This window comes from Carassius gibelio, chromosome B15, assembly GCF_023724105.1.
Source record: "Carassius gibelio isolate Cgi1373 ecotype wild population from Czech Republic chromosome B15, carGib1.2-hapl.c, whole genome shotgun sequence".
NCBI lineage: Eukaryota > Metazoa > Chordata > Actinopteri > Cypriniformes > Cyprinidae > Carassius > Carassius gibelio.
In genome coordinates this window covers 26,958,307-26,971,276 of record NC_068410.1, presented here as the reverse complement: position 1 = coordinate 26,971,276, position 12,970 = coordinate 26,958,307, and the positions used below count along the sequence as shown (strand labels likewise).

The window sequence follows — 12,970 nt, the reverse complement described above, 5'->3', positions numbered from 1 at the left end:
CATATTAAAAATTAGCTATTAATTTACTGACTGTTGTGGTTTGTCAAGAAAAGGTTTTCAGTGAACTGGTTAAATTTCTGTACCTCATTCCTCAAATATGTTCCATGATATGACCTGGACAAGTATGTTTAGATTATTTTTATGGGGATTTTCAGTCATTTTGGAGCTTGACAGCCCCAATACATTTTATTTACCATTTCATAGAACAGAATAGGCTTTGCAGTATGGAAGATAAACTTCATATGGTTTCACTTAATCTCAGAATTAACTAAATTCAAATTCCCATTTTCCTGTTGCACTGGGCATGTCTTTACCTTTAAATATTGGATATCTTTGACAGAAGTAAGCTCTGGCAAGCCTGCAGTGAGCATCAGAGCAAAGAGTGTGATGAACAGATTTCCATTCTTTCTCAGAATCAGATACGCCTCCTCACAGTATTGCCTAAAACTATACACAAATACAAAGCACTATTAAATTAGAATCCTATATCATTAGAAATAATGAAAAACTGAAATGTACAAATTATGCATTTAGAGTGAGTGAGATAATATGAAACACAAAAAGTCTTTTTTTCCACTAACTTTCCAAATTTCTCTGTGTTGCCTGTTTTTCCCTGTTGAATCACGTGGATGAAGTCATGTGTGAGGATGAAAGGAACACGTTCACGCTTGATCCCAAACTTGGACTTGAAGTTTCCTAGGATATGGCCGAAGTCTATGTGGAAGAGCTGAATCACACACACACACACACACACACACAAACACACACAATATTTTAATCAACAGAAGACCGTGAAAGAATAATTAAGAGTGCCATTTTCGAGCAACATATATCTTCTGGAAAAAGTATGTTCATGTGGTTTCAAGTATGAAACAATTTTCCAACTTACCTGCCCTGTACTGCGAACCATGATGTTGTCACTATGCCGATCACCAATGCCCAAGACGTAGGTGGCAACACAATAACCAGCACACGACAGAGTGAACTCCTCAATGGCTTTTTCCAAAGCATCTCTGTCGAGTCAAGACAAGTCACCTTTATTTATACAGCACTTTTAACAATATAGATTGTAACAAAGCAACTGAACAGCATCAAATAGGAAAACGGTGTTTCAATGAAGCAAAAAGGCAGTTCATCGTTGAATTCAATTATGTCATCATCCAGCTCAGTTCAGTTTAAATAGTATCTGTGCAATCAAGTCAACAATAATGCTGGTAATTAAGTAATTAATCAACACATCACATCACAAATTAGTTTTGGCTCAAACTATATTTAATATATAATAATAATATTATTATATTTCGTATTGCCAAAAACTGCTGGGATGCTAGAGCTAGGTAAGATTATTATGCAACATCAAAAGCTTTACCATTCAAAATAAATTATCTTTAGTAATACTGAAATTCACAATAAGAGATGAAAACCACATGAAGGCTGCTAATCAAAAAGATTCAGAGGTCATTATTGTTAAAAAATGATTTCCATTACAATTTGCATGCATATTTACAATGTTATGATGGCAAATTAAACACAAAATTGTAACAAAGTTTTACACAATATTTACTAAATTCCCCAAAATACTGAAAAACAGATAACTAATCTATTCAAATAATCAAAAACGGTTAATGTGAGACATCATAGTCTACTACATGTCTAACTCACCCAGAGTTCTTGTCTTTAAGCCAGTTCAGAAGAGCATCTTTATTGAAGGCGGCAGCGGCGGCCATGTTGCTGCTTGTTTTTTGGATGTTCGCAATGGTATCAGCTGATGACACAACCTCAATCAGACCAGAGTGATCTCCTGTCGCCAAGCAACCATATGGCACAATTCTACAAGACATTTATGAAGAAAAAATATAATAATTATATATATATATATATATATATATTTGAAAAAACATTGCATAAAAATATGTGATGCAGTGTGCACAGATCTAAATACAATTCCGCAAATGGACAATTTTCATTAATTTTTTTTATATTGAGAGCCGTACTAAATTTTGTTCAATCATGCAGAAGCATTTTTTGCTCCTTTATTTTGAATTTGTCTGGCATTTTTGTTCAGTTTGGTGGCATCTTTGCTAATTATTTTCCAACTCTGCCCATCATATATGGCATTGTTTCTGATGTCAACAAGCATTCAAGTACAATAATTGAATTGTTAGGTTTATAAATGTAATGCAAAGACATCTGTAGTGTGCTTCCAAATCTAGTTTCATTGACCGAGGAAAAAATATTCTGAATATTAAGTGTGAAGTAATGGAAAAGGGGCAAAATATTTTGATTGGCTTGTGCCCAAAAGCCTATTCAATTAAATAATTCACTCTGGATCCCTCACATCCAAGTCACCCCATTTTTGAACTTTTGCCATCTGGCCGGCGTCTCAGAGCCGCAAATACCAGAACAGCAAGGCACAAGAACAGTTTCTTCCCCCAGGCAATCTACCTCATGAACAGTTAAATGTTCCCCACTTATGCTTATGCAAACAAGTGCAACATCCTTATATTTATTTGTTACCCCTCCATCCTAGTACATCCCTGCATCTTTTTCAATCCTATTCCATTATCATTTATAGCACAATTGTTTATACACTTATTTATTTGACTACCTTTTTTTTTTTTTTTTTTTTTTTTTTGTCTGTGTGTTGGTGTCTCTGTGTACTGGAAGTTTATGTCACTAAAACAAATTCCTTGTATGCGCAAACATACTTGGCAATAAAGCTCTTTCTGATTCTGATTCTGATTCTGATAATATTCAGTGGAGAAGAAAATGTTGAATATGACTGCCTCTTCTCAAATAACTTAACATCCCCATCCTTAACCACAACTGAATCTAATTCACTCAGCACTCACAAACATACATACACAGATTGTTACACTGACACACACACTTTACCTGAGGTCCAGGTTAGCCTCCTTCCATAGCAGATCCATCAACCTCAAGATCTGTAAAGTCAACATGTCCTGCCGCAGGTCTGAGAAAGGCAGATATTAAAATGTTTATTTAATCTGATCTTTTGACAGTGTTTTGTCTTTGCCCATTATCTGAGCCATCTGTCTCTCACCATCTCCATTTTTGAAGATGATGCCCACTGTATCTCCTCCCAACAGCTTGTTGTTGTAAACAATCCACAGAGGTTTCATTTTAGAGTCCATGTACTTACACTTCTCCACACTGGCAGAGAAATAGAAAAGTTAGAGGTAATGTTCTTCTTACTGTTGTATGCAGTATTTTGTCTGAAATTTCTGCAATAACAATTTAATAACATTAATTGTAAACTATTTTTTTTTTTCAGTGTTTAGCACCAAACTTAACAGAATACAATAGAACAAGCTAATCGGTCTCATGTCTGAATATGCCTGTACTGTATATGTGAAGAGCAGTATGTGAAATCAATAGTATGTCAACAGTTTACAGTTTTCTGGATTAGGATAAATATTAAACATACAAATGTTTATCTCTATAATCTTCCATCAAATTATAACTGACTGGGTCTTTAAAACCTCCTTCATGTTCAGCTGATGTCACTAACCCCAATTATCTCTAAGCTCCAACCACCTTCCATACAGAAGCAACCTTTTCTAACCTGATTATTATAGAAGTATAAAGGCCTTTGCCTATTTACTTTTTATTGCTGTTATTTTATTAATATTTACTTTTTATTAATTGTGAAAATAAACTATTCCTCCACCAGTTTATAAAGTACATTAATCTGATGAAATTCAACTGATGTGCAGTGTACTAGTTTGAAAATAATATATGCATAAAACACACACAAACACAGAGAGATCTTACTGTACTCCAGCGAGCAATATGTTGGGGTTGAGAGGTGAATGCAGGTCGGAAAGAGTCTCGATGAATCCCGTCTGTCTGAGGCAGGTCATCATGGCCTCTTTAAGATGAGCTTGTTTTGTCTTAGTTTTTATGGTGCCCAATTTAATCAGCTCATTTACAGCTTTCAGCTTACTGAGAGCTTCAACCTTCAAAATAATAACAAAACCACCATAATGTTAAGTTCCACATAAAAACAATCACACAAAATATGAAATAACAATACCAAGCTGAAAGTAAAATCTAATACACTGAGTGAATTTTTTATTTTATTTTTTGGAATGAAGAAATTTGCAAAAAACAAAAATGCAAACACATTTAACGAATAAATCCATTTATCTCAAAACAATAACATGATGGATGGATGGATGCACTGATTCTACTTTTTTTTTGGTTTGCATTAATTAAATACACTTGTTGTTCAAGAAGAAAAGCCTTTAGTTCTTTGAAGGAATGTACACTTTACAGTCTAGAACTTCATACCATGTTTAATGATTTTTTGATGCTGGAAGAGTAAAGAGGCCTATAGATGTTTTTATCCATTACAGGTGAAAATTACAACAAAAAAAGTGACTGATCCAACAAAGTTCCATAAAGTGGGTAAGTGATAAAAAGTTTAGTCTCTTCCACGTAAAATCAGGTGTGTCCAATAGTGATGTGTGTGCGTCGGGTTTTTTTTCCAACCCGCAGGGCGCTTTTATGAAATTATTTGGCCCGCCCCAGCCCGCCCAGCAAATAAAGTGAAATTTATTTACAGGTAACTGCCCCAACACGACCTGCGCAACGGGTTCATCACACAAGTTACATTGCTACGTAGGCCTTTGTATTGTAACCTTATCAAAGAACCTAATAAAATATGAAAATAGATATTTTTAATACCCTGCCCCAACCCGCCCCGCAGACAATTCTTTACCCCGCCCTAACCCGACCCATTGGTTTCGAGATGACCTGTGCATCACTAGTGTCCAATCTTGCTCTTGGAGGGCCATCTTGCAGATTTAAGAACCAACCTTAAACTTACAGTATTTTAGTATCCAAATTTACAGTAAATACTTTCTAGCGATTCTGAAGTACAACTCCAATACTTTACTATTCCATTCTTCATTAAATAAAATTCTAACAGTACACATTTTTTTTTATGCCGTGAAAATCTGCAAGATAATCAGAAGGCAGTTGTGTTAGAGTAGACTGCAGCCAAACTCAGAAAGGTGGAAATCTTTTTGACAAAGCATCAAAGAAGAGGTGACTCATTCTGTGATCATTTGAACTGTACTTTTGACTTTATTGTGAAATGTCCAGCTCTCATTGTTGTCAAGTTTTTTTCTTAAGTACTCTTCCTCTTTGCTAATATGTTTGTCCATATCTGGCATTTGCTCGTTATTTTTGACACAGTTCCCTTTAACACATAACAATTTGCTGACCAGTAGTTAGTCTCTTTGAACCGCTGTTAGTTGTGTTGCTTTAACTCACTTATCAAAATGCAAACCAATGTCCATTACAGCTTACTCAACTTTGTAGCTGCATTTGTGATTGGGATGTAAATACTTTGTTTTTATGTTACTTTGACCTCCATCTTCTGGCTACATCTATAATCTGATTATATAGTATTCTATAGTATAGAATACTATACTGCCCCCCCAACTGAGCCTGGTTTCTCCCAAGGTTTTTTTCTCCATTCTGTCACCGATGGAGTTTCGGTTCCGTGCCGCTGTCGCCTCTGGCTTGCTTTGTTGGGGTCACTTCATCTACAGCGATAACGTTGACTTGATTGCAAATAAATGCACATACACTTTTTAAACTGAACAGAGATGACATAACTGAATTCAATGATGAACTGCCTTTAACTATCATTTTGCATTATTTACACACTGTTTTCCTAATGAATGTTGTTCAGTTGCTTTGACGCAATGTATTTTGTTTAAAGCGCTATATAAATAAAGGTGACTTGACTATAGCATATAGTATAGTATGCAGTAGTACAGTATTATATAACCCCAATAGTATTCTGATCATAAAATACAATAAATGCTATCTCTGAATGAAATGTAAAAAATGTAATGAGAAAAAATGAAAATAATGCACCTGTTTTTTGAGAACTTCTATGTGTGGGATGCAGCCTCGGCAGTATGCTTCCAAAATCAGAGCAAAATGAACCGACACGGCTGGCATGTACATTTCAGACCTGTAATGTACAACACACGCAACCATAAATTCTAGTTTCTGCATAAGAATACTGAAATACCAGGTGAACTAAAGTATTTACATTTTCCAGCTTCTTCACATGTATACACTTGCCTGAGATGCCAGAAGAGGAAGTGGCCAATCTTGCGGCTGTACTGAGCGCGCTCCAGGAGGAAACGGCTGAGGGCGCAGTCATAGTATGGCTCATAGCGCAACACCTGCACAAGCTGCAGTAAATACTGCAATAGCTCATCATCACTAACACAAACACACAGAGAAACAAACATTTGGGATTTCAGCATTTCTTACGAGGTTCTTTGACAATGTGCTCTCTGACAACTTGGACTTCTCACCTCATATCTCTAAGGCAGTTGACCGCAAATTCTCTGACATACTGGTCAGGGTAGTTGAAATCCAGAAGTTCTAGAGCATCTCGAGGACTTAGTTTAGGCCAAATCTGCAGCAAAGCCTGTAGCTGCAGCACAACAGAGAGAATTTTGAAATGCTTGCGTTTCAACACATCTGTTGGTTGATGTCAATATTTATGTGTATGTTTGTGGGTATACCTGAGCCATGTCTTCATGTTTGCTCCATTTGACAGACAGCAGTAGTTTGGGGAGAGACTGAGGAAAGTTTTCTCTGCAGTCGTAGCGAAGTGTCCATATCAGATCTTTCTCATTCTCACAAAGCTGTGAGAGAGGATCCCTCTCCATGATCTCCTTTAGCTCTATGTAAAACTTCTTACCCCCACGACCCTAAAGATATTAATTGCAATATATTTATCCAGACAACTCATAGACACAACAGTATTTATATAGAGGTAGTGATAGTTAAAGGGTCCTATTATGTTTTTTTTTTTTTTTTTTTTCAAATTCCTTCAGTGTGTAATGTTGTTGTTTGTGCATGAAAAAGATCTGCGAAGTTACTAGGCACAAAGTCCACTGCAAAGGGAGTGATTCTCTCAATCAGTCAGCACTGTTTTTAAATTCCATCAAACCCGCGATTTTGGTTCGAATTTTGTTCCTGGAATGTACGTGATAATATCCCACATTCAAATAAATCCCATTCAAGGTGGAGGGTGGGGGATTAGCGAGGCCTGGTTGAGCTGAGTTAGTAGTGTGTTGTCGCCATGCCCAAGAGATGCTGTTTCACAGATCTAATACCCTGATACACTATAAAGGTAAAACAGTAGCAAAACTCTTGAGCTTGTTGATCTGAATGTGAGAAGTTGTCATATTAATATTTGTATTTGTAAACTGAAATTTTTACTCACAGCTCTGATGTGAAAAGCTGAATCTTTTAATTTGCACACACAGTCAATAATCAGAAAACCTTTTGAATTGAAAGTTGCAGATAATAAATGTGTAGTAGCTACAAATGTGTAGAATGACATTCACATAAAGAAAATGACATACACAGATGTTAAGACATGTTTAATTCTCACTTTACTTTACTTTAATTTAGTTTCACTGCACAATGTCAAGTCAGCACTTACAACCTCTCAGATCTGGCAGTACAAGTTCAAATCCTGAGCGCTTTGACTTTTGCTACTCCTTTTGTGGTATTCCTGTTGCAAAACTCACTTGCGCTTGTATGTACAGATGTGAGCGAGCAGAGCCGGGGGCGGGCTGTGGTGCAAACATTTTATTGGTCGATGCCCATGAACAATGCCAGCCATCGCAACTTTACAAGAAAGAAAGATGTTTATTATGTATCAGTTATTTTTAAAACACTGCAAACACTTTTCACTGAATATCCTTAGCTTTTACAGGATTTTAAGACACTGCATTCATCTCGTCATTCAGGTATTATCTGTTAGACAATTAATGCAACATCTTGCATGAATCTAGTGTCTTAAAATAATGTCAAAGCTAAGGATATTCAGTGAAAGTAGTTTGCAGTGTTTTACATATAACTGATACATAATAAACATCTTTCTTTCTTGGCTAGTCGTGATGGCTGGTGTTGTTCATTGGTCAGGCATCGACCAATAAAATGTCTTAATTCGTACCACAGTCCCACCCCGGCTCTGTCACATCTGTGCACAAGTAAGTTTTGCAACAGGAATACCGCAAAAGGAGCAGCAAAAGTCAAAGCGTTAGGATTTGAACTTCTACTTCCATATCTGAGAGGTTATAAGTGCAGACTTGACATTGTGCAGCGAAATTGAAGTGAAAAAGTAAATATGTTGTAAACATTTGTGTCTGTCATATCTTTGTGTGAATGTAATTTTACACATTTGTAGCTATTTGTAGGTGCAACTTCCAATACAAAACATGGGTGTTTTGATTATTGTCTGTGTGTGCAAATTGAAAGATTCAGCTTTTCACATCAGAGCTGTGAGTGTAAATTTCAACTTACAAATAAAAATATTTTTATGACAAATCCTCATATTCAGATCAACAACCTGCTGAGTTTAGCTACTGAATTACCTCCAAAATACACATGCAGTTGTTTAGCTTCACAGAAATAACCATGCTTGTGTGATTTTCACATTATCTTGTTTGTATTTGACAGTTCACATGAAAGAGCATGTGCTTCAAAAAACATATTTCAGAAGTTCAAATGTATTCAAAGAATAAACTCTTCATGTTGTCAAAGAATTGTAATGGCATGTGAACTTGAGCATGATAAACTTGATACTTAAAAACAAACTGATGTTTATTTCTGCCACAGTAACCAAGGGACCAGCTGTAAGGGTCAGCCTTATTCTGGAAAGAGGGGTAGGGAGCAGCAGCTCACTTGCATTGTAAGAGATAGACAGTTTTTCAGCATGTTTTTGCTTTAAATCAAAAACAGGTATTTTCAGCATGATAAAATACTGCACATAATCAGTGTGTTATTTTGATCTGAAACTTCACTGACACATTCTGGGGACACCTGAGCCCTATATTACATACAGGGGCAAAAAGGGCACAATACAAAATTATATTTTGTATTTAACCCTTTAACTGCCGCTCGACCAAATGGTTGAGCACATTTTGAGTCACTATATTTTATTGAGAGGAGTACCTAACTTAATTCAAGCTGATTGAGCCATCTCTACCATCTGGTAGAGGTATGTTAAGCCAAAAAAAATCAACAGCATTTGTCACAACACTTCTTCTTTGATGGATGTCAGAGAGAAAGAAATCACTCCTGCCATGTAAACTGTTTTTGGTGAAATTTTGCAAGGTAAGCATATTTTTTTGACATATTACACTGTAAGAGCCCTAACTTTACAAAATTATTTTACTTGGTGCCATGAAAAAACTTTAGTATGTTTTCAATAATTTTTCAAAAACGTGCTCAACCAAATGGTTGATTTGTCACTTTATGGTAAACTTAGAAAAGCTAAGCTAATGTTTTAAAAATTATGGGACGTGTTGGAAAAAAAATACATTGAGTGTGGTAACTAATGACATAAGGAGATAAGAAATGCAAACAAAAAATGCTTTTTTCTTGGTGGGGCAGTTAAAGGGTTAAACTAGGGCTGCACGATATTGGGAAAAAATGACATTGCGATATTTTATTTTTCTGCGATATATATTACGATATGAAATCTAATAAAATTTTTACTTGCAAACAAAAATGCGGTGAGCACACTTACATTCTCATTTTAAATGATTAAAACCGACACCATCGTGCCAATTGATTAATATGCGCGAGGGAGACAGAGCAAGACAGCGCTCGTGGTAAATATGATAGAAAGAAGGCTGTGAACATTTATCTGCATAGTTAATCTTTTTGATCTTTTATTAATTTTTTTTTTTTTATTCCAAAAATCTACAATTCCATTGGATACTAATAATTTAAAATGGAGGGGAAATATCAATATGAAATGAATGTTTTTCTCAAATACACGTTGGACACAATTATTGGCACCCCTAGAAATTATTTTGAGTGAAATATTTCTGAAGTATATTGCTATTCATATTTGACAATTTTGATCAGTCCAGAGTGATTATGAACATGAAATTATCCAGCCACGGCTTCCTGTTTCACAGAAATATAAATAGGAGGAAAAACACAGCCCAAATTCCATTAATCATCCATCACAATGAGAAAAAACTAAGTTTATATTTCTGATGTGCAGCAAAAGATAATTGAGTTTCACAAATTAGTGAAGTGGCTTTAAGAAAAGGCATCAGTGCAATAATTAAGAATTTCCAATCAACAGAAAATGTTGCGAAACTGCCTGGAAGAGGACGTGTGTTTATATCGTCGTAACGAACGGTGAGGTGGAGAGTTGAGTGGCTAAAGACTCAAAAGACCACAGCTGGAAAACTTTAGAAAACAGTTATAGTGGTCAGAAAACCTTATAAAATTGTCAAACAGTATCTGCATCACCACATTTTGTTTGGTAGGGTTTCAAGAAAAATTCTAGCTCATCCAAAAACAAACTCCAGCATATTCAGTTATCAGACTTGACTGGAACTTCAAATGGGACTGGCTTCTATGATCAGATGAAAATAAAACTGAGCTTTTTATCACCAAATACTCTAGATGGGTTTGGTGAACACAGGGATAAAAAGTACCCCATGTGTACAATGAAATATACAGCTGTATTTTTTATGTCGTGGGCCTATATTTCTTATGGAGGTCCTGGACGTCTTTTTCAGAAAAATGGCATCTTTGATTCTATCAAATACCAACATATAAAAAATCTGTAAGTGACTGACTCCAACTCCAAACACAAACCTCAAAAACAACACAAAAATGGGTTAATGGGCACAAAACCATGCTTCTGCTATGGCCCATCCAGTCCTTTGACCTGAACCCTACAGAAAATGAGTGGGGTGAACTGAAGAGGAGAAGCAGCAACATGGAGCTGGGAATCTAAAGGGTCTGAAGTGATTCTGGATGAAGGCATGGTCTCTGATCTCTTGTCAGATGTTCTCCAACCTCATCAGGCATTATAGGAAAACATTTAGAGCTGTTAAACCGTCAAATGAAGGTTTCAAAAAGTATTGAATAAAAAGGCGCCGTTAATTTGGCCACTGAGTATTAGAGAAAAACATTTCATAATGATATTTTCCCCCATTTTAAATGATTATTATCCAATGAAAGGTTCGATTTTTGTTAATAGTTTTAATAAACGATCAAAAGGATTAACAAAATGCAGATTCATTTTCACAGCCTTCTTTGATTATATTTACCAAGGGTGCCGATATTTTTGGCCATGACAGTATTTGAAATACTGCCAATCCCTGCAGGAAATCAGCAGTCTAATAAGGAGGCTGATACCTATCTATTTTGAAAAAAAAAAAAAAAAACATTTTTTAAATGTTTAAATACAAAACAAAAAACAAACAAACAAAAAAAACATTAGATTTAACCTGTTAAATGTCACCCCGTCCCGTATACGGGACGCCTACGTTGACTATACTATAAGGGAAGTCGTGGCCTAATAGTTAGAGGGTTGAACTCCCAATCGAAGGGTTGTAGGTTCTAGTCTCGGGCTGGACGGAATTGTGGGTGGGTGGGAGTGCATGTACAGTTCTCTCTCCACCTTCAATACCACGACCACGACTGAGGTGCCCTTGAGCAAGGCATCGAACCCCCAACTGCTCCCCGGGCGCCGCAGCATAAATGGCTGCCCACTGCTCCGGGTGTGTGCTCACAGTGTGTGTGTGTGTGTTCACTGCTCTGTGTGTGTGCATTTCGGATGGGTTAAATGCAGAGCACAAATTCTGAGTATGGGTCACCATACTTGGCTGAATGTCACTTCACTTCACTCACTTTATATTACAATCAAATTTAATCTAATCTTGACAAACTATATATCGTTGGGAAGGTCTAAGACTCCCAAATATATATTATACCAATACTTTTTGTTAAAAATTATGTAGAGTAAAATATCAATTTATGACAAGAATGCACCCTCAGAAATCTAGATTACAAAAGGAGTTTTGACCTTTGTTTAAAAAGAAGACTTCCTCGTTGCCTTTGTCTCTATAACATTTTAGAAATCATCAGAAGTTATATATCACTTTAAAACATAAAATCTCAAACTTCATCCTTTAAAACCCTTTTTAAAATCCCCCACGTGGGGTGCATTCTTGTGATTGGCTAAAACAAGGGAGATATCTGATTGGTTGCAGATCATTCCCTGTTTAAAAAAAGGCATTTGTGTGTCGATCCAAGTCAAGGGAGTCTCAAAATTCACACACAAATGCAGTGAAGTTCACAGACCGCAAGCAGTTTGTAAATCAAGATATATGTGTGTGTGCATCAGAAATACATTTGTGAATCTTGTCCTGTGCATTTGTGAATCTTGAGTGCATTTGTTAATGTTGTTTGCATTTCTGAATTGTGTGTGTATTTCTGTATTTTGTGTGCATTTCTGAATTGTGTGTGTATTTCTGTATTTTGTGTGCATTTCTGAATTTTGTATGCATTTGTGAATCTTCTTTGCTTTTTAAATTTTGTGTGTGCATTTGTGAATTTTGTGCGCATTTGTGCATCCTGTGTGTGTATTTATGAATCATGTGTGTGCATGTATGAATCCTATATGTGCATATGTGAATGTAGTGTGTGCATTTATCTTTATTGATACTCTTTTGGCTCCATAGTAAACGTATTTAAATACAAAATTTTATTTTATACTGCCCATCCCTGCCAACAGTAATGTTGCAACATAAGTAACTGTTTTCATTACTTGGTCACTATTGCTTTGTCTCTTCTTACAGATTGTTTGATATTGAGTTGTTTACGTATTACGCATGACCCAAATCACAGCAGCGTCCATTTACAAGGAATATACACTGTCAAATACAAACAACTATTTGCCAATCATAGCAGTGGGCATTTACTTCCCAGTCTACAATCTGACATGCCTATTCAAACAGAGCAGTCTGAACTAAGGGGGGTTGAAACAGGACAGAAAACAGCTTATTACTTCTAAATTATGATTCTTGATAAAATTATAAGTGGACCTCAGAGAACAGTACAAATAATAATAATAAAAAAAACATTT

At 35.9% G+C, this 12,970-nt stretch overlaps 1 protein-coding gene and 1 long non-coding RNA gene across 4 annotated transcripts in view; both read right to left on the bottom strand.

Moving 5' to 3' along the window:
* Positions 1-12,970, bottom strand: part of pik3cb (phosphatidylinositol-4,5-bisphosphate 3-kinase, catalytic subunit beta) — a 62,740-nt gene that overhangs the window by 3,467 nt on the left and 46,303 nt on the right. For all 3 annotated transcript variants that reach the window (XM_052576117.1, XM_052576119.1, XM_052576118.1), the window contains exons 13-23: positions 6,579-6,767; positions 6,366-6,487; positions 6,127-6,270; positions 5,914-6,013; positions 3,796-3,980; positions 3,065-3,174; positions 2,896-2,974; positions 1,663-1,830; positions 890-1,013; positions 582-727; positions 315-447 (exon numbers count right to left, since the gene is read on the bottom strand). In XM_052576117.1, coding sequence (XP_052432077.1) covers positions 315-447; positions 582-727; positions 890-1,013; positions 1,663-1,830; positions 2,896-2,974; positions 3,065-3,174; positions 3,796-3,980; positions 5,914-6,013; positions 6,127-6,270; positions 6,366-6,487; positions 6,579-6,767 — 1,500 coding nt within the window. The remainder of the gene's footprint in view (positions 1-314; positions 448-581; positions 728-889; positions 1,014-1,662; positions 1,831-2,895; positions 2,975-3,064; positions 3,175-3,795; positions 3,981-5,913; positions 6,014-6,126; positions 6,271-6,365; positions 6,488-6,578; positions 6,768-12,970) is intronic.
* Positions 6,843-12,965, bottom strand: LOC127972602 (uncharacterized). The gene is made up of 2 exons (XR_008157126.1): positions 9,480-12,965; positions 6,843-8,957 (listed from the first exon to the last, which is right to left on the bottom strand). It is a non-coding gene; the product is annotated as an uncharacterized LOC127972602 (long non-coding RNA).